The 24,991-nt window shown below is 41.2% G+C and overlaps 1 protein-coding gene across 5 annotated transcripts in view; it reads left to right on the forward strand.

Moving 5' to 3' along the window:
- Positions 1-24,690, forward strand: part of ubxn7 (UBX domain protein 7) — a 61,693-nt gene extending 37,003 nt beyond the window's left edge. For 2 of the 5 annotated variants that reach the window (XM_055646010.1, XM_055646008.1), the window contains 6 exons: positions 2,425-2,595; positions 5,546-5,636; positions 15,875-16,002; positions 16,258-16,660; positions 18,200-18,279; positions 21,297-22,936. In XM_055646010.1, the coding sequence (XP_055501985.1) occupies positions 2,425-2,595; positions 5,546-5,636; positions 15,875-16,002; positions 16,258-16,660; positions 18,200-18,279; positions 21,297-21,458 (1,035 nt within the window). In that variant the 3' untranslated portion in view covers positions 21,459-22,936. Of the gene's footprint in view, positions 1-2,424; positions 2,596-5,545; positions 5,637-15,874; positions 16,003-16,257; positions 16,661-18,199; positions 18,280-21,296; positions 22,937-24,599 lie in introns of those variants that run through there. The other 3 variants (XM_055646009.1, XM_055646011.1, XR_008724564.1) reach the window with 2 other exon arrangements.
- Positions 24,691-24,991: the final 301 nt, after the last annotated feature.

Consider the following 24,991-nt stretch of genomic DNA (forward strand, 5'->3'; position numbering starts at 1 on the left):
TGCCCCCTTTAACGATCAAGTCTAGTTAGTTGGCTTTATTCAAGTTCATCTAGTTTCTGAACTGATGTGGTTCTTGGATGAAATGTGAAATTCCATCATATTGTGGTCACTTTTCTCCAGAGATTCCCTTGATCTGAGGTTGTTAAGTAATCTAATTTGTTAATCAAGATTAGTTCCAAAATTGTTCATTGCAGATATGGGCACTGCCTGTGTAACCTACGAACATAACCAAAACTTACCTCCTTTGTTTGCGAAGTACTTTTGGGTGTCTTGACAATTGAGAGTGATTGAATTTATTATGTTGGTCATCCTCTCATCATGTTACCCATTTTCTAGTGTTTTCTCCTTGCTGCATCCTCTCCCATTGTTTCCTATTTTAGCTCATTATTATGTTACGCATGCAGACCTTTTGTAGCTCCCAGCATTACTTTATTTTCTTTCCATCCAGTTTTCTGTAACTTGGATTTGTTATTGACTATCTCCAATTGTCTAATGCTAACCTCTAGTTCCAGGCAAATACTGGCTTTGCATCCTGTGTGTCTGTCTTACAGATTTCCCATCTGTTTGAAAAAATATCGAAGGTTAGGATCAATGTAGTTTAGAAAATGCAATTCTTGCTACATTGATTAAAATTATTAATATGCAAGATGTAATTTGCAGGACATACTTGAGTACCAAAATGGATAAATGAGTTATCCAATGAAAAAAAATGCAGTCATTTAGTGCACAATTAATTGTAAACAGCAAATAGCTGTTGTGAGGGTGGTAATTCCCTGTTGATATTTTCCAAATCAGACTTGGATCATGCAACTAGAAACTGCAGATTTATTTCTGTAAAAGAAAGATTGACAAGATGAAGACTACTTTGCATGGAAATGATACAACACAAACCATCAAATAAAGTTTCTGGATTTGTAATGTCAGCTAAGATGTCAAATTAACGTAACTAAGTAACATAATTTGGTCTAAGGAAGGCATTACTTTGTAAACTGGTACATGAGGAAAGGCATGGTGGCGCAGCGGTAAAGTTGCTGCCTAACAGCGAATGCAGCGCTGGAGACCCGGGTTCGTTCCCGACTACGGGTGCTGCCTGTACGGAGTTTGTACGTTCTCCCCTTGACCTACGTGGATTTTCTCCGAGATCTTCGATTTCCTCCCACACTCCAAAGACGTACAGGTATGTAGGTTAATTGGCTTGGTAAATATAAAAATTGTCCCTAGTGGGCGTAGGATAGTGTTAATATGTGGGGATCACTGGTCGACGCGGACTCTGTGGGCCAAAGGGCCTGTTTCTGCACTGTATCTCTAAACTAAACCACTAAAAAGCCAGGGAAATGAACTTTGGGGCAAACTGCCCATGTCCTCCGACTGTCATTCACTCTACAGCATTACATTAAGAAATATCAGTGAGGTGATATGTAATTCAAAGAAAGTTTGTGTGTTGCATTCTTTTTGAAAATATTGCCAGTGCTGTTTACTGTGAAATCCGCTGTGGAGCAGGTTCCAGGTAACACTTATGAGATTTTGTGCTCTGGCATCTTTACTGGGCTGAGTAGTTGATTGCCAAAAGGAGTTCCCCATTGGGAGCAATAAAGGGTGTCAGTTAAGATCTGAGTAGCAATAGTTTTGATGTAGCCAAAGCTGGTTCTTGTTTATTTGGTTCTTTTGTTGACTGAGATTTGTTCCAATTGAAGCTTTACTAATACTTAGGACATCCAGATTGCCTTATATATGCTTCTTTCCATTTAAAATGAACTGGTTAATACTTGATTTCCAAATTAATTAATTGATATTTTCTGGTTTCTGCATAAAATTATCAAAAGGCCGCCCACATTGCTTCAGCGGATAATTTATTTATAATATTTTTTGGAAGCTACATTGACCATGTGTAAACATTTGATAGTGATTTCAGGAAGTAAGCGGCAATTAGAGGATAATTGACCAAATAGTAATTGGATTCCAATTTCATTAACAATGCTGAACATTCACAACCACAAAGAAAGAAGTACAATTAGCAGATAGAATAGTCAAGGCATTCTTTGCACGATTTGCACAAAATCTTGATGCATGCTCTGGTGCATGAGTCTTGCTCTCTGGTGCATGTGGTCATGTTCCCTTTTGCTCATTGTCCTTCAGTCTCAAAACAGATTGTGGACAATGCAGCTTCTATTAGGATATCACGTCAATTCTGCCTTGGGTCGTTCTCCTAGGAGGCATAATTCGATGGTAATTTAAAGGTACCAGAGGTAGATGTACCAGAGATTCTGTGGGTGTTATTATTGTTTTACATTTTCTGTAATAATTCTATATAATGCATTTGTTTGTTTAAAATATGCAAGCTCCAATGTAATTGATGACTTGATGCTTTATTATATTCGGAAATTAGAATGTTCCAATACATTTTGTTCTTTTCTCTTTGGACAGGCAAAAGAGTCAGGGCAGCTGCAGAACAAGTGGTTGATGGTAAATATTCAGAACGTGCAAGACTTTGCCTGTCAGTGCTTGAATCGAGATGTTTGGAGCAATGAGGCGGTGAAAACCATCATTCGAGAACACTTCATCTTCTGGCAGGTACAGGGAAGTGGGGGTGTGAAGGTATTGCAAGCTTCAGTGAATACATGCACTATGTTCTTTCTATTGAAATTAGATGCTCTACCCCATGTTACCATGTTATGATACTTCACTTTCTTGCAAATTTGTTCCAGTGAAATGAAGGCACGTTTAATTTTTTTTTCGATATATAATATTGCCACATCAGATATTGCTTTTACTAGACTTGCTTGCATGCAAAACTAGAATAGATGCGCAGATATATAAAAGCCTGCGTTTGATTTGTTACAGCTGGAAAATTAGGCATGCTCTATCTTTTCACTTGTGCTCTTCTTTGCCCAGTTCTTCTAAATTCAGCTACCCAGGTGGATCTTCACATGCAAAATCAGTTATGAGTCCTAAACCTAAAAGTAAATATGTTTCTATCAAATTAAATTATTTGAAGAAAAGTGTTGAAGCATCTGTTTAAGAATAGATTGTCAGTTCCAGATAAGATCCCTTCCACAATTGAATCTGGAAATCAATTTTGTTGAATCGTTTTAAACTTGAGGTTTAACTTGTGGGCACAGTGGTGCAACTGGTAGAACTGCTGCCTCGTAGTGACAGAGACCCAGATTTTATGTTGACCTTGGGTGCTGTCTGTGCGGAGTTTGTACGTAATCCCTGTGAACTTGTGGGTTCAAGTCTCATTGTTCCAGTTTCATCCAACATCCCAAAGACGTGTTGATGTGTTAGTTAATTGATCTCTGTAAAGTCACTCCTAATGTGTAGGAGTGGGTGAGAAAGTGGGTTAAGATGGAACTAGTGTAAATGGGTATTGATGAGTGGCGTGGACTGATAGGCCTGATTTCATGCTCTATCTCTGAACTGAAACTAAACAAAATCAGAATCAGAATCACACTTTATTCGCCAAGTATGTTTTGCAACATACGAGGAATTTCATTGGCCAGGTCAGTCATACAATTAAAAGCAACAGATCACTCAAAAACACATTTTAACATGCACATCCACCACAGTAACTCCTACACATTCCTCACTGTGATGGAAGGCAAAATAAAGTTCAAGTCCTTCCCTTAGTTCTTCCTCGGTCGAGCCCCCGTTGACGGTACGATCTTGACTCCTGTAGCCGGTGGCATTCGGGCCCTCCGCGTTGAGGCGATCAGCTCCCGCATCGGGGGGGGGGATGTCAGCTCCCCCGCGCTGGACGATCGAACCTTGCGTCGGGGCTGGTCGAACCTTCCACGACGTAGGAGCTTCCCGACTAGGCTCTCCCGACTGCGAGCTCTTGATGGTAAAGTCCGCGGTGGGAGCAATCCCAGGTAAGGGATTAGCTCCGATGTTAAGTACGCACCATAGGGCTCAAAGTCAGTCCGAGGAGGCTTCCAGCTCCATCAATGGAAGGCCGTAGAGTGCCCGGAGAATGTGATCCGAAAATTAATCACATCTCCGGCAAGGTAAGAACTTGAAAAAAGGTTTCCCCCGATCCCCTCTCCCCTTCCCCCACATAAAAAAAACGAAGAACATTAAAACAAACTTTTAACACACTAAAAAATAACAAAAAGAATGAAAAACAAACAGACTGCCGGCAAAATCATTTTGATATTCCAAATGTTTCCTTAATAATGAATGTTAAAATTCTTATGAGATGTATCCTAGCATGTAACTAGCCATGTTTTTGAACTTGACGTTATTTTAAGTGCAGTCGATAGTAATCTACATGAATCTTCATGGCTTTTCCATCTTTGCCAATTAATAGGTTGCCCAGGCAGGAGCATATTTTGATTTATTGTGTGTGTTTTTCCGCTTTGTGTTAGCATGGACATAATGGGTTGAATGGCTTCCTTCTCTGCCACAAAAAGCAAGCAAGCACATTGTGCCTTTTATAACTTCAGAATTCCTCAAATCTCCTTACAGGCCATAACATACTTTGTGGTGTTGTCACTGATGTAAACGGACAGCCAATCTTTCCCAAAAAATTGATGTTAAATACCAGATTCACTATTTTTGTAATTAGGGGATAAATAACAGTCAGGACACCAGGGATAACCACTTGCACCAGAATAAATTCAGAAGATCCATGAAGCCTACTTGAGATCAAATGCCATTTCTAATAATGTAGCACTTCCTCTACATTGGAATGTCAGCCTACATTTTTGAGTTTGGATTATGGAGTGAAATTTGAACCCAACGTTTTCTAAGTGCACCAGGGGTACTGCAAACTTGATATGTGTTCCCTTTTGTTAATTGAGTGAATTCACCTCTTACATAGATTATGATTTGTTTGATTGATCATTCCCACTAGCACTTTATTGTTAAATATTTTACATCTTAATGACCATAATTTATCATAATTGCTATGGTCCTCAAATCTTTGAAAAGGATTGTCCATAGTTTGAGCAAATGCCTGTTGAAAACAAATCTCTTAAAGTGTTTATGGTGACTTAAACCTTTCCGGGTATTTCTACTTGTGAAAATAAGTATCAAGCTAAGTTTTTTAAGGTCACGTATTAAAATGAAAAAAACATTTTTGTGAGGAGTCTCAAAATTTAAAAATGTAGTTTGAAAGGACAGGTGAAACATTAATGTTCATGTTTCCACTTGAAGCAATCCAGAAAGATGACCATTCTTGCTCATCAATAAAATAATTCCATGTAGATCCATTTTAATTCCACATTACATTCTTGACAAATGAATCAAAGTGAAGGAATTTGATCAGCAATCCTGATATTCATGCACTTCCTCTTATTCTTTAGATGAGGTTGTCTTTCATACACTGAACTTCCTTAGGAGAGGTGTCGTTAACACAGGCAGGTGTGGGCACATGGATGAGAAATGGAAGCCAACAGACGCTTGAGCTTTTCATGCTTGATTGGCACAATATATCTGGCTTTCATTTAACTACAGGCTTATTTACCATTTGATTTAATTAACAGTACCTTGCATATATTTCAAGTGTACAATCAATAAATAACCCACGTTTTTCTTCTCCTCTCAGGTTTACCATGACAGTGAAGAAGGACAGCGATATGTCCAATTTTACCAACTCTCAGACTTCCCTTACGTGTCTATACTAGACCCCCGCACTGGTAGGCATCTTTCAGGATTTAATATATTCCAAATTTTATGCGGGCAACAAAAGTTTGTTTTCTTTTTGGTAACCAAGCCTACTTGCTGGTTTGCTGGCTTTTTGACTGGAATCACCTTGATGTTTGTGAAGAAAAAAATAGTTATATACTTTCTGCAAGATTTTGGTGGTGCCTGTGTGGCTCTGCTTGAATGCTTGAGACAGTCTGAATTGTTTAGAAAGGAATCTCCACAACAGAACTCCTTAAAAGATGAGATTATAGACTCTTTATTTTATCAGGTGTCATTTCCATCTGACCCTCTTGATCAAGGGATTATAATTCATACAAAAAATAATCCTGGAGAAACTCAGTAGGGCAGGCTGCATCTGTGAAGGGAATGTTTCGGGGCAGGATCCTACTTCAGAACCTATCAATCTGAAGAAGGACCTGAAACGTCTCCTGTTTGTTCCCTCCACAGATGTTGCCTGACTCGCTGAGTTCTGCCTTCACTTTGTGTTTCACTCAAGATTTCAGCATCTGCAGTCCTTTGTGTCTCCATAATATTGTATTATACATTTGTTGTATTAAAATGGATCACCACTGATGGATAGAATTAAATAGGCAATTAAGTATAATTACCAACTACTTAAAACAAGAGAGGATCCCGTGGATCAAAATCTCAATGTGGGCATTTACCTTCATATTTTCCTGACTGCATGTCTGAATTCAGCTCATTCTTTGGAAGCTGATGAAGGAATCTCGTCCACGGATGTGGCACTGCTTCAAAATTGTTTAACATACGCCTGACTATTTTCCACCACAAAAACAGAAGAATGGCAAAACAGATGCAACACCATTTGTCAGTCTTTGAATCTGTGAGCCTGTTAATCAAAATCATTGTCGAGTCTGTTTTATGTTTGTGAGCCATGGTGTTGAGGTTAGATGTACTGATATGAGTCTCACTGTTAACTTTTTGCTTCTTAAATTTGTCCTCCCAAAGTTCAACACTTCACATTTGCCTGAATTAAACCTTCCCTGATTTATTATTTTGTCAAACTGGGATGAACAATTTATGTAGTTCATCCATGCAGTCTTTACATGTCTTCCATTGCATATCCACCGTCAACTCTTTTAGAATTAATTGCCAGTCAATCTTGGCCAATTCACGTCTCATACCCTCAAAGTTACCTTTCTTTAAGTTCAGAACCATTGTTTCTGAATTAACAATGTTAATCCTAATGAATAACTCCATCCTAATGAAGAACTCAACCATATCATGGTCACTCTTGCCCAAGGGGGCACATACAACAAAACTGCTAACTAACCCTTCCTCATTACTCAATACCCAGTCTAAAATAGCCTGCTCTCTCGTTGGTTCCTCTACATGTTGTTTTAGATAACTATCCTGCATACATTCCAAGAAATCCTCTTCCTCAGCACCCCTGCCAATTTGATTCACCCAATCTATATGTAGATTGAAGTCGCCCATTATAACTGTTTTGCCTTTGTCGCACGCATTTCTAATTTCCTGTTTGATACCATCTCCAACTTCACTACTACTGTTAGGTGGCCTGTACACAACACCCACCAGCGTTTTCTGCCCCTTAGTGTTTTGCAGCTCTACCCATACCGATTCCACATCCTCCAAACTAATGTCCTTCCTTTCCATTGCGTTAATCTCCTCTCCAACCAGCAACGCTACCCCACCTCCTTTTCCTTTCTCTCTATCCCTCCTGAATATTAAATATCCCTGGATGTTCAGCTCCCAGCCTTGGTCACCCTGGAGCCATGTCTCCGTGATCCCAACTATATCACAATCATTAATGGTCTATGGCTGCACATTTCGTTTGAGTCTCATCCACAAATGATAATAAATTATTGTACGAATACCATCCTTGCATTGAGACACAAACACCCTTCAGGCTTGTTTTTTACAATGCTTTGCAGCTCTACCCCCTTACCGATTCCAATAACTAATGTGCGTTAAAAGTGTACCCCACCTTTTTCCTTTCTCTCTATTTTTGCCCTGGTTTCAGCTCTGCCTGCACCTTTGTCTCTTTTCACCTTGCTACCATATCATTAATGGCTATCTCTACATTCAACTCATCCACCTTTTACAGAGTATAGGAGACAGGGAGGTTGTTTTTACAATGCTCTTACCCCTTATACAATTGTACAGGGTCTTGGTGAGACCACACCCTGGAGTATTACGTACAGTTTTGGTCTCCTAATCTGAGGAAAGACATTCTTGCTCCATAGAGGGAGTACAGAGAAGGTTCACCAGACTGATTCCTGGGATGTCAGGACTTTCATATGAAGAAAGACTGGATAGACTCGGATGGTACTCGCTAGAATTTAGAAGATAGAGGGGGTATCTTCTAGAAACGTACAAAATTCTTAGGGGGTTGGACAGGCTAGATGCAGGAAGATTGTTCCCGATGTTGGGGAAGTCCAGAACAAGGGGTCATAGTTTAAGGATAACGGGGAAATATTTTCAGACCGAGATGAGGAAAACATTTTTCACACAGAGAGTGGTGAATCTCTGGAATTCTCTGCCACAGAAGGTGGTTGAGGCCAGTTCATTGGCTATATTTAAGAGGGAGTTAGATGTGAACCTTGTGGCTAAAGGGATCAGGGGGTATGGAGAGAAGGCAGGTACAGGATACTGAGTTGGATGATCAGCTATGATCATATTGAATGGCAGTGCAGGCTCGATGGGCCGAATGGCCTCCTCCTGCATCTATTTTCTATGTTTCTATGTCACTGTTTTCAAAATGCGCTCGAGCATCGTCTCCACTACTGATGTAAGGCTAACTGGTCTATAATTCCCCATTTTCCCTCTCCCTCCAGTCCACAGGAACTGATCTAGAGTCTATGGAAATCATTGGAAAATACATCCACAATTTCTAGGGCCACCTCCTTGAGTACTCTGGGATGAGGACCATCAGGCCCTGGAGATTTTTCTGCCTTCAGTCCCAAAATTTCACCTAATACCATTTCCGGATTAATGTGGATTCCCTTTAGTTCCTCCCTATTATTAAATCCTCGGCCCCCTAGAATTTCTGGGAGATTGTTTATGTCTTCCTTAGTGAAGACAGAACCAAAGTACTTGTTTAACTGCCATTTCCTTGTTTCCTATTATAAATTCACCTGTTTCTGACTGTAAGGGACCTACATTTGTTTTCACTACATTTTCCTCTTCACATATCACAGTCAGTTTTTATATTCCCCACAAGCTTTCTTTCATGCTCTAATTTCTCCCTCTTAATTAACCCTTTTGTCCTCCTCTGTTGAATTCTAAATTTCTCCCTGTCCTCCGGTGTGCTGATAGCTGCTTCCTATCGCCAATTTATATGCCTCTTCCTTGGATTTAACACTATCCCTAATTTCCCTCGTTAGCCACGGTTGAGCCACCTTCCCCATTTTATTTTTACGCAGACAGGAATGAACAATTGCTGTCAGGCACAGAACTCGCTGTCGAAATATGGAGGGGACAGGGGACACACTTTTTTGGCGGCCACGCGCGCATGCGTGCACACACACTTGCGAGGCTTAAGAGGCTCAATCCAGAGCTAAATGCAGCTCAACTCTGCCTGTCTCGGTGGGTTAACTAAAGCCCTGCCTGGACTGACGGGATACCAGCGCAGCTTCTCCATGCTGGCCATATTTCCCGCAAGCCCAGGCAGGTTAATCTGGCGGGACAGGCGAAGTTGAGCTGGGTTTAGCGATACTTCTCTGCGCTGGCTGGGGCCCGCCTGACTCCCGACCTCTCTGGCCACCCGTGGGGGGGGGGGGGGGGGGGGGGGGGGGGGGGGGGGGGACTCGGGTGTGGACGGGACGGAGAGCCTGGATCGATCCTGGCTGCGGATGAGGTGCAGGTCTGTGCCAAGTGTGTTTTGACACCTCTCATTCCTCCAATGATCGCGCTGAATCATCATGTCGCTTCCCCACTGCCTGCTGACCGACGTCTCTCTCGTCCAATCGGCGCCCTCGATCAGCAGTCCCACCCCCACTGTCTCGCGGAAAGCGGAAATTTCACCGGGTTTTAATATCCGGATTACAAAAACTTGGGGATGTCCCCCACCTCCCACCTCTCAAAACTGAGGGGGGACGTGTGTCCCCTGTGTCCCCCGGGTTTTCCGCCCCTGATTGCTGTAGTTCATCCATGCGATCTTTAAATCTTTGCTATTGAAATTCCATCGTCAACCCTTTTAAGTATTATTTGTCAGTCTGTCCTAGCCAATTCCCGCCTCATACCATCAAAGTCACCTTTCTTTAAGTTCAAGACCCTCGTCTCTGAATTAACCGTGTCACTCTCCATTTTAATGCAGAATTCCACCATATTATGGTCACTGTTGCCCAATGGCTTTGCACAACAAGGTTGCAAACTAAAGAAGATGGGTTATCCCTAGTGCCTGGCCATCCCTACTCTTTGTCAGCATCCCTTATCTTGTCGCTTTCCAATGGCAACTTGCCCTTTACAAATTTGACAAACATTAAAGCAGTGACCATGGTTCTAGGAACTACTACACAGGTGTTAGACCCGAGACTTCCAAGATTGTGAAAGGTGGTATACAAGGCATTTTCTGTTTCAAATAAAGGACAACACATTATACATTATAAACCAACAGCTGCCTCCTATCACACAGCCCAGCTTAGTGTGTAGCTGCATTCAGATCGTATAGGATAATTAAAGATATTCTGGCATCTTGCCACCAAATTCTGATTGATAACTGAGAGTCATATCATTAACAAAGTCTCTCCGGCTTCAGTATATATATATACACAATATTTTTGAGGATGTTGCACTTACAATTTGGTGTTCAACAGGCCTCCTTATCCTCAAACCAGATACTGATATAGGGGTCAGAGATGCTAATACCATTGAATTACTTATTGAAGACGGTCATTGTATGACCCTTGTGTGGTGTGTCTTGCTATTTTACAGTTTCTGCTAAATGCTGAATACTAGGTATGCCTCTGTGTAAGTGAGACTGGTCATTTTCTCAGATGCTGCAAATGAATTGAACATTATGCAGTCATTAGTAAACAACCCTAATTCTGACTTTGGGAAGATCATTGACAAAGCAAATGCAGATGGGTGCGCCGGGGACATAAGCTTGAGGAACTACTGCAGCAGTGTCGTGGGTCCGAGTGTCACAATGTTTTCCCCTTGATGCCCTTAGGTTTAGTCTTATCAGGGCTCCTTGACTGTTTAGATGTCAATAGCGGTTGCTCTCACCTCATCTCTGCAATTCAGTTATTTGGACCAAGACTGAGGTGATGAGGCCCAGAGCTTGTTGCCTTGGCAAATCCCAGACTGGGCATGGAAAAACAGGTTATGGCAGTTAAGTGTTGCTTGACAGCACAGTCATCAACAGCTTCCCTCACATTCATGTTTGATGTTAAGCAGCTGAATAGGGTTTTCCCTGCTTTTGTTGGTGTGTTTGTGTGGATATGACTTAGTTGAACACATTTCCTCGTTGAATAGATGCCAGTTATCTCATTATACACCTCGGTTTGAGTATAGGAATGACAATCACAAGTGGGATCAGTGCTAAAATGGGTCACGCTATGTGTGTGTTTGTGCGAGCATTGTATTTATTTTTACACACACACACTGAAGTTAAAGCAACGTCTTGGCTTAGTGTCGAGTGAGCCATTGCAGTAATATGTTGTGCATCTCAGTTTGAGGGGTGTTGAACGGCTGCATCAGCTCCGTGTGATTGATTGTCCAGATTGATTGGTTCCATCTCTTTCTGCTGGCAGTGATTAAAGCTGTAAGCTCCCCATCTTTGGCTGCACAACCCTCTCCATTGTGGATATTTCTCTAATGAACAGGTAACAGTGCAGCACAGGATCAGGCCCTTCAGCCAGCTATGTCCACATCGAACATGATGCCATATTAAATTGATCTCTGTCTGCACATGATGCATAACCCTCTCTCTGTTCCCTGCATATCCATATGCCTATCCAAAAGCCTCATAAATGCCCTGCTCATCTCCTTTCAACCTTGCCCCTCTCAGCTTAAATCTGTGCTCCATAGTTTTTGATATTTGCACCCTGAGAAAAGGGTCCTGTTTGTCTACCTTATCCATGCCTCTCATAATTGTATATACTATCAGGTTGTCCCTCAGCTTCTGAAGCACCAGAGAAAATAACCCAGGTTTGTCCAACCTCTACTTATAGCTAATATCTTCTAATCCAGGCAGCATTGTGGTAAACCACCTCCGCACCCTCTCTAAAGCCTTCACATCTCTCCTGTAATGGGATGACCAGAACTGCACATAATACACCAAATGCGGCCTAAGCAAAGTCCTATAAAGCTGCAACATGACTTCCTGACTCTTAAACCCAGTGCCCCGACTGATGAAGGTAAGCATACCATATGCCTTATTTACCACTCTATCTACCTGTATTGCCACTTTTGGGGAGTTATGGATTTGAACCCAAGATCCCTCTATTCATTTTTGCTGTTAAGGGTACATTAACTATGTACATATCCATGGCATTCAACCTCCCAAAGTGCAACACCTCACTGTTGTGTGGATTAAATTCCATCTGCCATTTCTCCACCCATTTCTGCCGCTGATCCTTAATCCTGTATACATTGACAGCCTTCCTCACTGTCGGCAACTACCAGTTTTGATGTCGTCTTCAAACTGGCTAACATAGCCATATGTCCAAATCATTTATAGAAAACACAGAGGTCTCAGAACAGATCCCTGGAACTACACTGGTCATAGACCTCGAGTCAAAATAATATCCTTCCACCGGAACACTCTGTCTTCCTGGTGTACGGCAGTTAAGAATCCAAACGACCAAATCACGGGATCCCGTGCAACTTAATCTTTTGGATCAGTCTGCAATGAGGAAATTTATTAAATGCGTTATAAAATCCATATAGACAACATCCACCTCATCATTGATTAACTTCGTCACCACCTCAAAAAATTGAATCAAGTTCTCTAGTAATAAGGTCTTTGATAGGCACAGGTGATGTAGTCCTGGTTCTCAGTAATGGCCCACACTCATCATGCAGCATGCTGCTCCGAATCCCACATCTCAGCAGTGAAAGGGCGCATCCTTCATCCCAGTTTACCTAACACCAACCTCACAAGCGACTCCTACATGTGGCCCAAAAGATCATTAGGGCAGTGAGATTGTTTTGTTGCGTGGGAGCACCAGTGTACGGCAAGGTTTGTGTTGGGATCGATTGCAGGCAGTCTTCAGTGGGGTAGTGCATAATGGGGTGTTGTGTTGCAGCTGTCCAAATAACTGAAGCCTTACACCATGATAAAGGTCCAAAGACTTTATTAACAACATAGCATAGGTAACTTCATGCTAGCACGTTTTTCTAATAATGTGGGAACCAGGCAGGGAGGGTTACTGTAAAGCTAGTGGGCGTAACTACAAAAGCATGACACAACATGAGTGACACTGATCTACATCCTCCCTCTTAAAGAATCAACAACAGTACAAACCCATTAACTAAGTAAGGAATGCATAGCAATTGACAATAAACTGGAGGAAAGTCAAACATAGTCAGGGAACTTCACAACCGGCTTACAAATACGACCAGCACGTGTACAATAGAGACCATCTCTGTTCTTTCTCCCCGGGGACAGAGGTATCTACATGGGGTACCAGTACTCTGTAACAGTTTGGCAAGAGACATACCTTTTTCTGGCATGTAAGTCTTCAGTATTGTTGAGATGTTTGGTCCACTGGCCTTTGCTCTATCTAGTGTTATCAGCCATGACTTGATATCACATGGTGTATCACATCGGCTGGCAGTGGGTATCCGTACTAATGGAGATGTGTGACAAATGCTTTATTTTTTGAAATTTGTACGTTGGGCCTCGTCTTTGTGGAAGGGTATGTTCTCATTATATTCTCCCATTAGCTGTTTCTTTCCTTTATTTGTAGATGTGCCAGGACTGCATGTACGATCTGTTTATTGTGGGAACAGTTACCATTGGTTTTTGATGCAGTTTAATACTGTGTCAAACTTTGCCTGATTAGCACTTTTTTTTATCTACAGTTTATGCAACTTCTGCACAGAAGGATATAAGACACATGAACAGGATATGAGGCATGGAAATATATTCCAGCACAATCAGTAATCTCTGGGTTAGCGTAATCCTCACTTCACAGTTAAGATCAAGACAGAGGATCGACGCAGATTGTGGTGGAACAATCAGAGAATTACATATTTCTGTGTCTCATATCCTGTTCACGATTGTCTAGTTATGAGCTGCCTAATCTATCCTAATTAGGGCAGTATTAATGCCACATAACATCATGGAAGGTGTCTTCGGATTGAGCAAGTTTCCAAAAGAACTATGCATTCACCCCAACTGTTCCTATCACGATGAATTTATCTGCAATGGGTAAATTGAGGGCAAGTTCATATAGGTCCTTAGGTTTGCTCAGCATTTGTAGACTCAGTGTTTGGCTGTTCTTTTGGACACCACCAACTTTGTGTGTTGCTAAGCCACTTAGCAGATAAAATTGAAGCTGCTCCTTCCCCCAACCAAATGTGAGGGCATTGTGCAGTTACTGTTCTGTTTGGTCAGTTGTTTTCAGAGATTAATGGTAACGTCAACCACAGGCTGTCACATTAGGGGCAAGTTAGCAGAGTTCCTCCCTCGATACACATTGCTGAACCAGATCGGTCACCTGTCGATCAGGTGGCTTCATAGTTGTCATTAGACAGCCTTGTTCTTTTACTTATTTCCAGGTTATTTATGTAATTGAATTTTAGAATCCACCGCTGTCTTGGTGAGATTTGATCTCATGTCCCTGGATTGCAGGTTCATTAATTTGAACTCAATCCCATAGTTCTCCCATTCTGTGGTGAATGTGATTTTTAATTAAATTATTTAAGAGAAATTCATTAAGATTAGCATCAGGATTACCAAATGTCACATTGCCGATATTAGATGGCCATTATTCATATGCAACCCTGAACAATACATGTTTAACTTTCCCGACAAAAAATATTTCAAGGAAATTAGACCAACTACTTACTGTTGGGTCATTTGCAGCCCTGTTGAAGATTACAAATAAAAATTGGTCAAGTAAGGTTCACTGAACTTGGCGATAATTGGATTAAATCTGAAAGGTATTGAGTTTGGGTGTTTGGCTTTAATTTGTTTTTGAGTAATTCTAACGATTGCTGAATCATCATAGGAAAGATGAAAGTCATATAGTGTCAACAATTGGTTGAACAAGCACAATTGGTTGAACAAGCACAATAGATTTGAATAAATATAAAGTGTAGGAAGGGACTGCAGATGCTGGTTTACACTGAAGAAACACAAGAGTTGTATAAGTTCAGTCACTGAGTATATTCAAAAAAGGAATTCAATTGATTCTTCAATGTAAAGGGAATCAACGGACCTAGCAGACTCAAGAATATTGAGCTGAGTTGGATCAGCACTGATCCAGCAGACTGAATGACCTACTGCTGCTATTTTATTTATGTTCTTAAATGCTAGTTGATATTTATTAAATAAAGTATGTTTCTTTAAGTGAAATTTAAGTAGATGTCTAAAATTTGAAAGGACAGTATGTTAAATTTTGGACATCCATTATTTTCTAAATGGTTTGTGAAGAGCGAGAAGTAATCCAACTATACATAATGTGAAAATTGAGTGTTCTCAATCATTGGCAGGAGACATTTTTAAAACCCAGGTTTCTTTTGCCCAGCACCATACCTTCTCCCCAGCCTATGGGTAAATGTTGTTAGTCCAAGAGAGAAACACGCAGAAACAAGACTTTCGGCCCAGCGAGTTGATGCCGCCCATTTCTCCATATCCTACACATCCTTTTTTTTTTTTTTTAATCTGCCCATATTCCCATCATTACCATCACCCCCCCCCCCCCCCCCCCCCCCCCCCCACGCACACACACACACACACACACACACACACACACACACACACACACACACACACACACACACACACACACACAACACACACACACACACACTCTACCCACAGACTAATTTAACCTAGTAATCCATAGGTCTTTGGAATATGGGGGAAGCCCGAGTGCTGGGGAAACTCTGGTTGGTTATAAGGACAATGTGCAAACTCCTCACATACAGTACCAGAGATCAGGATTGAACCCATATCTCTGGTGTTGTGTGACAGTGGATCTACTCCTCTTTGTAAAGTTTGGAAAATATAATTAGTCTGAATTTGCGTTTCACCAATTTCTCTTCCCTCCCCACCCCAAACCCTCTTTAGGCCAAAAATTAGTTGAATGGCGTAACTTGGACGTGAATTCGTTCCTGGAGCAGGTGACGGGATTTTTAACAGAGCACGGGCTGTTAGATGGACTCTCCTGTAGCCCACCAAAGAAACGTCTACGCTCAGTAAGTGTGCAAAAGTACAAGTGTAACCTGGGTATCTGTGCCAAAGGCACTGCAGTCAATGAGCATCTTGTTGTTGGACTCGTGGTTCAGAAAAGGTTCAAAAGTGAAATATTGCAGACAAACAGAGTGCTATTTTTTGTGGGATTTGGAAAAGAAGCACTTTCTGTCCATCAGAATTTTGTAGGAAATAATATTCTTAAACATTTTTGGAACCATTATATGATAGTCATTTATTTATTGTTTCTCTTCCTTTAGGAGAGCTTAATTGATGCAAGCGAAGATAGCCAGCTAGAAGCAGCAATTAAGGCTTCTTTACAAGAAACACACTACGAGTCGTCAAGCCCTGAGAATGAGGATCAGTCGGATGAGGAATCGGAGGCCGAAGCTTTTTCAGACAGTGAAGGATTCATCTCCATCAATGGATCCGACGATGAAAGAGAAGAGGAAAGTACCACAAAAAAAAAGCAAATGCCCCGCAAGGAGCTGAGCAGTAAACAAACACGTGTAGAATTAACTGAAAGAACTGAGACAGGAAAAGGAACTAGTTTGGAGTTTTCCTGCAAGGACAGGTCTGAGAAAATTCGGTCTGGGGCAGATGCAGAAACATCAACAAAGCAGCAAGAGATAGAAGATGCAACAGTCTATTTTGATAACAGTGGTAAGGATATTTTCCTGATTTCTCATAAATATATGCCTAAACTCTGGAGAACAGGTTTTTAATATTTTTGGAACTGAAATATTATTGTACAATTTAAACAAATTCTTAAAAAGGATGTGGGTATCACTGGGAAGGCCAACATTTTATTTCCCATCCTTTTTGGTTAAGGGAGTGGTAAGTTGTCACCTTGAACTGAAGTTTTTCTGAAGATGATATTGTCAGTGTTCTTGGCTAGTGAGTTCCAGTGTTTGGACTCTATGACCATGAAGTGGTGACACTATCTTTCCAAATAAATATAGTGTGAAAATTGATGGTAAATTTTTAGGTGGTATTTTTTCTACGCTCATTGTGATCATATTTTCTTGCAGAAGTTGTAGGCTTGGAGCTTGATGAGTGGAGTAGCCCAGCCAATTTTTAAAGGCCATTTTATAGGTTGTACCCACTTCAGCCGGTGCACCGGTGACTGAGGGATGAATGTTTGGGATGGTGAATGGAATACTTTTTCCTGGATGGTGGCAAGCTTGAAAGTTTTTGGAATTGCACTCAAGCCAAGCATTAATGATTTTTTCTTCAAATGAAAATGAATCATGCAGTTTTTAACAATAATTCACTCAATATCTACTTACTAACCTTAAAAGGAAAGAATGAAAATATTGCTCGACTTAAGTTGAGGATTTATATAATTGATAATGCTTCAGGACTCTTTGTTGCTAGTGGTCCGTGTACACAGACTCACACCCTTTCTCGCTCTCCCCTACATCCAGCTTTACCCCATTTAAAATATACAGTAAACCCTTGTTTTTACGGATCTCTTTATAATAGATTTTGATTATAGCAGTCTGACCTACCAGTCTTCACTGCCTGGCTCACCACCCCTGCTGCTCTCACCACCACCCCGACTGCTCCGGGGTCATGCCTGCCGCCATCACACCGCCGCAGTCACCACTACTGCAGCCGCCGCTACTACCACCACCGCTGCTGTGACTACCACAGTCACCATCGCCACCACCACTGCTGCCTCGGTCACAGCCGCCACCTCCACCATTGAACTGCTGCATTCACCACACCAATGCAGTCACTGACGCTGTGCCTGCTGCCACTGCACCACCACAGTCACCACTGCCGACGCAACCACCACTGCATCCATCACCACTGTCGCCGCCGCCACAAACGCCACCACTGCTCCCTCAAACACCACTGCCTACATCACTGCAATCATTGTCGCAGTCATCAACGCCATTACTGCTGCCACTCCCACTGCTGCCATTTGATTTTGTTCAGTCATTGTTTCTATTGTAGATGAAGAGGAAAACAGAAGGCTCATCACATTTAGAAGTAAACGGTCCGCAGGTCTTTATTGATGACAAGGTTGCATATGATGTTGTGCATGTTCCTGAAGTTAATTTGACACGTTCAGGGTGAAAGTAGCAAATATGATTTGATACTGGCCAAGTAAATCACTACGTAAACTGAATGGCACTGTTATTATGGCATGGAGTAATGAATAAAATATATTGGTGTGATGTTATATTCAAACAGGACCAAAAGCAAGTCTGATGCTGCGATATCCGAATGGGCAAAGGGAACAGATTGCACTTCCAGCTCAAGCAAAACTACTGGTTTGTAATTTACTTTATCATGTACCTATATTGGAAGATGAGTAGCAGTGCAATGTAAAAATATTTATACCAGTTGAACTCTTAAGACATTTTTAATTGATTTGGTCCTTGCTGTGATGATTTGTGATGGTGTCTGGGTTTGGAAGTGACTTGCTCTAATCACAAGGGCATCCTGTCATCTCTTTCAGACAATGGAATATACAAAGCTTTGAGTTTTAACCTCATCTGTTTGGACCTGTTTCCTTTTTAGAGGTTACAATGGCCAAATTACATCCTAATTTAAAGCCAACAGTTTGATTGAGAGGAACGATAAATTTTGAGAATAAACTTGCAAGAAACATAAAAGTGGACAATAAAAGCTTCCAGAAATATGTAAAAAGAACCAGATTAATGAAGGTAAATATAGATCACTTATAGTCAGAAATGGCAAAGGGGAACAAAGAAATGACAGAGCATTTAAACATAATTTTGTTCTATTTTAAGGATGAGGGTGCAACGTTTTCTTGAAATGTTAGGGAACTGAAATTCTAATGAAATGGCAAAATTAGAAATCGGCATTAGTTTAAAAAATATGCTGAAGAAATTAATGGGACTTCATTGTCTAGAGAACGATGATCTGTGCCTAGGACCAAACCAGATACCAAATTCTATAGCTTGTTGGTCTGATGCTGTAGATGGGGAAATAGCAAAAATAACCTCACTGTTTAAGAATGGGAGCAAAAAATACAGGGGACCTAATGACCAGTTACTTTAATGTCACCAGTGGGGAAAAAAACACTACAGTTTGTAATAAAATCTGTGATCACATGATACATGGAAAATATCAACAGGGTTGAACAAAACCAATATGGATTTAAAAACAGGGCAGCTTGTAGTTGGTTGAAGTAATAAGGGAGATGCAGTGGGTGTGGTGTATTTGGAGAACACATTTGAAGGCCCATATAAGAACATAACATTGAATCTAGAACAGCACCGCACAGGGACAGGCCTTCAGCCGCAATGACTGTGCTGAACGTGACGCCAAGTTAAACCAATCTCCTCTGCCTGCATCTGATCTGTATCCCTTCATTCCCTGCATATCCATTTACCTATCCAAACCTTCCAAAATGCCACTATCCTCCCCCTCCACCACCCCGGCAGCATATTCCAGGCATTATACCACTATGTGCAAATAAAAAACTTGTCCTGCACATCTCCTTTAAACTGTGCCCTTGAAGCTATTTTGGGTAGTGCAGTGGCACAGCTGAAGAGTTGCTGCCTTGCAGCACCAGAGACCTGAGTTTGATCCTGACTACAGATGCTGTGCATGGAATTTATATGTTCTCCCTGTTACCATGTGGGTTTCCTCCGAGTGTTCCAGTTTCCTCTTACATTCCAAAAACGCGTGAGTTTATAGGTTAATTGGCTGCTGTAAATTGTCCACAGAGTGTAGGATAGAACTAGTGTATGGGGCAATCGTTGGTCGGCGCGGACTCGGCGGGCCCAAGAGCCTGTTTCCACACTATCTCTAAACTAAACTATAGTCTTTAGTTTCTGATATCTAGTCTTTGAAATTTCCATCCTGGGAAAAACATTCTGTTTGTTTTCCCTATCGACATCTCCCATAATTTTATATACTTCTATCAGGGTTTTCCTCAGCCTCTGACACCCCTGTAGAAAACAATCCAAGTTTGGAGTTGGTACACAAAATTAAACCAGTTAGAATTGGGGGGTAATATACTTGCATAGAAATAAAGAATAGGAATAAATGGGACTTTCTTGCAGTGTCGGGCTGTGATAAGGGGTGTCATAGTTATCAGTGCTTGGACACCAGCAATTCACAATATACATGAATGATTTCTTTGAGAAAATAAACTGTAATAATTAAAATGTTTTGATGGCATGAAAGTGGTTGTGAGAAGGATACAAGTACATCCCCTGGTGATTTAGACAAGTTCAGTGAATGGGGCAAGTGCATGGCAGATCACTTTTCCCCATAGAGCTTCCATTTCTAAAGGAATGTAACTGTTGCCAATTTGGTTATTTCTTGCTTCTTTAGTATTATAACAATTGTAATAGCAATGGAAAAATATTACCACTCTTTCCCAGAAAATTCTAGGTGATCTGATTTGACATAATCATTTATGCAGATATAAGAATCCTAAGGAATTTGTTGGGTTTTATCTTGAGAATATTTGTTCCTCTGCTAGAGAAATCTGCTCTCCTCCAGGAACACAATCGTGCTATTGGGGCATTCAGGGGAGTGATTGAAAGAAATGTTTTCACTCAAGGCTGAGAGTTTTTTTGAATTCTGACCTAAAGGCAGTAAATACTCTGCTGGAAAGAACTGCAGATGTTGGTTTAAATCGAAGGTATACACAAAATGCTGGAGTAAATCAGCGGGACAGGCAGCATCTCTGGAGAGAAGGAATGGGTGACATTTTGGGTCGAGACCGTTCTTCAGAGTAGTCTGAAGAAGGGTCTTGACCCAAAACGTCACCCAATCTCTCCTGTAAATACTTAGTTGTATAAATTCAATTTGGAAATGAATTGATCTTTGGAAACTAAGCGATTGCAGGAGCTTGAAGGAAGCGCAGGAAAGGAGTTGACATAGAAAATGTGATTGATGACACGGAACCAAACCAAAGATGTGCAAGTTTGTGGGTTAATTGGTTTCTATAAAAATCATCCCTAGTATGTTGAATAGAACTAGTGTACGGGAGATGACTCGTTGGGCCAAAGGGCCTGTTTCCACGCAATTAAACCATGGACGGAGTAGGCATGACGACGGCTGCGACTGCTGAAAACCTGAGCTTGAGTTGAAATGAGAGGTAGAGATGTCATGTTTCCCTCAGCAATAAATATGAATGCTGCCTTGATTGGACAAAGGTTGCACCATTATTTTTTATTTTAAAATTGAAGATTTCAAAGTTGCCATGTTGATTACCACATTCAGCCAGCATAATGGAGATGGATATGGTGCTGAGCAAACTCTCCTATTCCCCTGTGTAATCCCTTTTGCCTTCTATCTCTCTCAGGCACTGGTGAAGCACATCCAGTCGAAGGGATACCCAAATGAGCGGTTTGAGCTGGTCACCAACTTTCCACGCAGGAAGCTTTCCCACCTGGACTATGAAATTACACTGCAGGACGCTGGACTGTGCCCTCAGGAAACTGTCTTTGTTCAGGAGAGGAATTAACTTGGGAGTGCATAATATTTTATACAAATGTTGCAAGATCTGGTTTGTTGGTGATAACCTGGCTTCAACCTGAACAAAGAGAACCATGTATTTTCATCTTTTTACTGGACCTACTGAGACCAACAACATGAAGAAATTTTGAGATCCACACTCAATTCTTAATACTTTTTGATTCCCAAAAGAAGAACCCTTTTTACTGGACCAGAGAACACTTGATTATTTTTGTGTTTTTCATTAAGTATCCATCATTCTTTGCTTGACACGTTACATTTGGCTGTGCCAGGCATCAGCATTGTTTGTATTTTCCCCCTACAACTGATGGCTTTGGCAATTTTTCAAATTGCCATAACCAAAATCTACAAGGGCCTCGCTTTTTGACTACTAGGAGGAAGCTTTTCCCTCATCAAGTCCAGTTGACTACACAAAATGCTGGAGAAATAGAAAATGGTCTGGGAAGTGATCGATTGTCATCTGAAAAAACTTGACTTTGTCTCTTGGTAGTGTTACTCATTTAGGCTGTAAGTACGTGGTAGGAATTTGGTATTGATCACTATGATGCATTCTCAGTTGCCCTAATGTCTTCAAACAGCCCAGCTCAAGCCTATGTTAAAATGCATGACCTTGCATTATGGGCAGAGAGGTTTGCAGCAGAGTGTGGTAATAATCTGATGGGTCTAATGTGCCAGGTCTAGAGCTACCAACTTTACTTCAGTCTGCACTTTTCGAGCGCACGTTGCCATGAAAGAAGGTCAACATAGTTCCTGAACAAGCTCTACAGGGATCCAAGACAATCTAGCCCATCTGGCTAAAGCAGTGAGTCATGTGAATACATGGTCGTTCCCTGACCTTACGCTATAAGAGTGTGATTTCTAAGGTTAATTCTGAGGGATTCTACACAGTTTATTATTCCATGTAGAGTTGAGAATTGAGTGATTGTGCTCATCGTCAAACTTCAGGGATTGGACCGAGTCCCTGACAAGAATTTATTTGCAATCCTGCTTCTGTGATGTTAAAAACTTGTGGGATTATACAAAGCAGCCCACAATGAGTTTCTGGCATGAAGATCCGATGAGAAGTTTGACTGGCAGATCCAGGATCCTTCATGGTGAACGTTGGAGATGAGAGGCCTGCACATTATGAAAGGTTCGAAATGCCGTCGAGCCCCAGGGGTTTGTGTTAAGGGGTTGGTAATGACGCATGGCTGATGCACAGTTCTTGGAGTTCAAAGAACTATGTATATCTCTACCACAGGGTATTACCACGATAAGAGTGAACTACAATAGTGTGTCCTGCTTGGAATCATCAGTATTTTGTCGCCGTATTCAGACTGGTGCTCGATATTCAGAGGAGGGGGGAATTTGGCACAGTAAATTGATAATACAGCATTTGGAAAACTGATACCAACAGTTAGTACACTGTACGGTTCTGTGGGTGCTGGTATGTACACAGTAAGAGCATGAATCACAATGAAAACTGTGTGTGTGTGTGGGGGGGGGGGGGGGGGGGGGGGGGGTTGGATGGTTGGCGTTGGATTATTGTTTGGAACAGTTGGTACCCATTGGGTGGGAGGGGAGGCTGAGCCCAGCAGGGGCTTCGGATGGTGGGGGTGGGTGGGTTAACATTAGAATTGGGCCATTTAAGGGAAGGTTGACACCAATGAGAACGGAAGAGTGTATCTTGGGTCGGATAACTGTAAAGTAAAAGTGTGTAACTGACCTAGAAAAAATAACTGGGAAAAGCTCAGTCTCTTTGGAAAAGAGCCATGTTGGAAATGGACTGTTACTATGTCTAATTGGCTGTGGTGAGCATTGTTTCATAGCAGTATAATTCCCTTATCCATGTTTTTCTGCCAATTAAGGTTTTTGATCCCTATAGTTATGGACCAAGAATCTTGTCAGCAGAGGCTATTAACATTCCAAGCTCTGTGAAAGGAGTAACTTGGCAATTAAAGAAGGTATTCATTGATGAAACAATGTCCAAAAATAGCCACTTTCAAGTCCACCGACTGGATAGAGAAATTGTCGAGTCTACATATAAACACACTGGTGATATTGTGACTGGAAAAGAGAGATCATAAATTCATATAATTGCAATTGTTTGGATTCTGGTCGTTTTTTTAAAGTCCACTAACTTTCTGCATTTAATTTAATCATCAAATATGTGATCTGATCCATAATCTCCATCTTAATCCTATGGGAATGTGTGGAGAAAAAGTTACAATGGGGAAATTGATGAGAACTGGGGCTGCTCTGTGAGCTAGCATAGACTAAGTGGATCAAGGTGGCATCCTCCGGTGTTAAAGAAATATGGTCAGTGGCTAAACAATGCAGATCAATGCTATGAAACATTGCTGCACCCTGGTTCTGCAATCAATTCTTCAACCAATTCTCCATAAACTGTTAAATCATGTCAGATTACTACTTGTTTTTAATACAACTTCAGTTATTCGGTTTTTGAAATGTGAGTTTATACATCCAAATTGATTTTGTAGATTGCCTGAATAAGATCATTGAAGATTAGGCAGTTCATACATATCTGACCAAGTGAAACAGTAAACTGAATAATTTGAATATTGCAGGATTGCATCAACCAGTGTCACATTTTGTAAACCTCAATCAATAAAATTTATAGTTTGCTTTTTAACAATTGCTTAGGTGAACTTTGTTGAATCTCCATTTTCAAAAGGTTGTGGATGTCATCCTGCCCTTGGGTTAACGGGGGGCAGTTGGAGCAAGACAAAACAACAACAAAAACTAGGACAATTTGTGGGTGAGAGTACAAACAAAGATTGGGTGGTTGGTCTGAAGAAGGATCGCACCCCAAAATATCACCTCTCCATGCACTCGCTGCCTGACCCGCCGAGTTAGTCCAACACTCGGTCCTTTTATGGGTAGTTGGTGATGGGTTGTTGTGTGGAACAGTTGGAAGGGGGGGAGGGAAGAGAGAGAGAGAAGAGGGTGTGTTAACAGTAGGATTGGATCATCAAAGGGAATATCAATAATAAATTATTTGTAGCACAACTTTGTCTCATGCATCACAACCCCTCCCCCCCCTGCTCTGCAACTGAAAACTAACATTCTCTCCTATTATTTCTATCTAAGGGTCAATGGCTTTTAATATTAACTGTTTCTCTCCCCACAGACACTACATGATCTCGTATGCAGCATTTAAAAAAAAAAAAAATCAAAAAATAATCAGACCTTCAGTATCTGCAAATTTTGCATTTCAGGTAAGGTGATAATGGGGCAGGCAACCAAAAACTTGTTTATGGAATGCCTTAGTGGGGAGAGTGGTAGGGTGAGGGGATTAATAAGGAAATATTACTATCAATTTATCATGATTGCAATTAACATAGCAATTACAAGCGGGAATCCCCGGGATCAGATCTGAAAGTTGTAGGACTGGATGAGATTGCAGAAGTAACTCTCATATATACAGGAATAGGTCCTGGAAGGTTTTTTGAAATAAAGAATTGAGAACATAAAATCAAAACCTTATTTTATCTTGGGCATGCATGGGTGACCAGGATACTA

Source organism: Leucoraja erinacea, chromosome 14, assembly GCF_028641065.1.
Source record: "Leucoraja erinacea ecotype New England chromosome 14, Leri_hhj_1, whole genome shotgun sequence".
NCBI lineage: Eukaryota > Metazoa > Chordata > Chondrichthyes > Rajiformes > Rajidae > Leucoraja > Leucoraja erinaceus.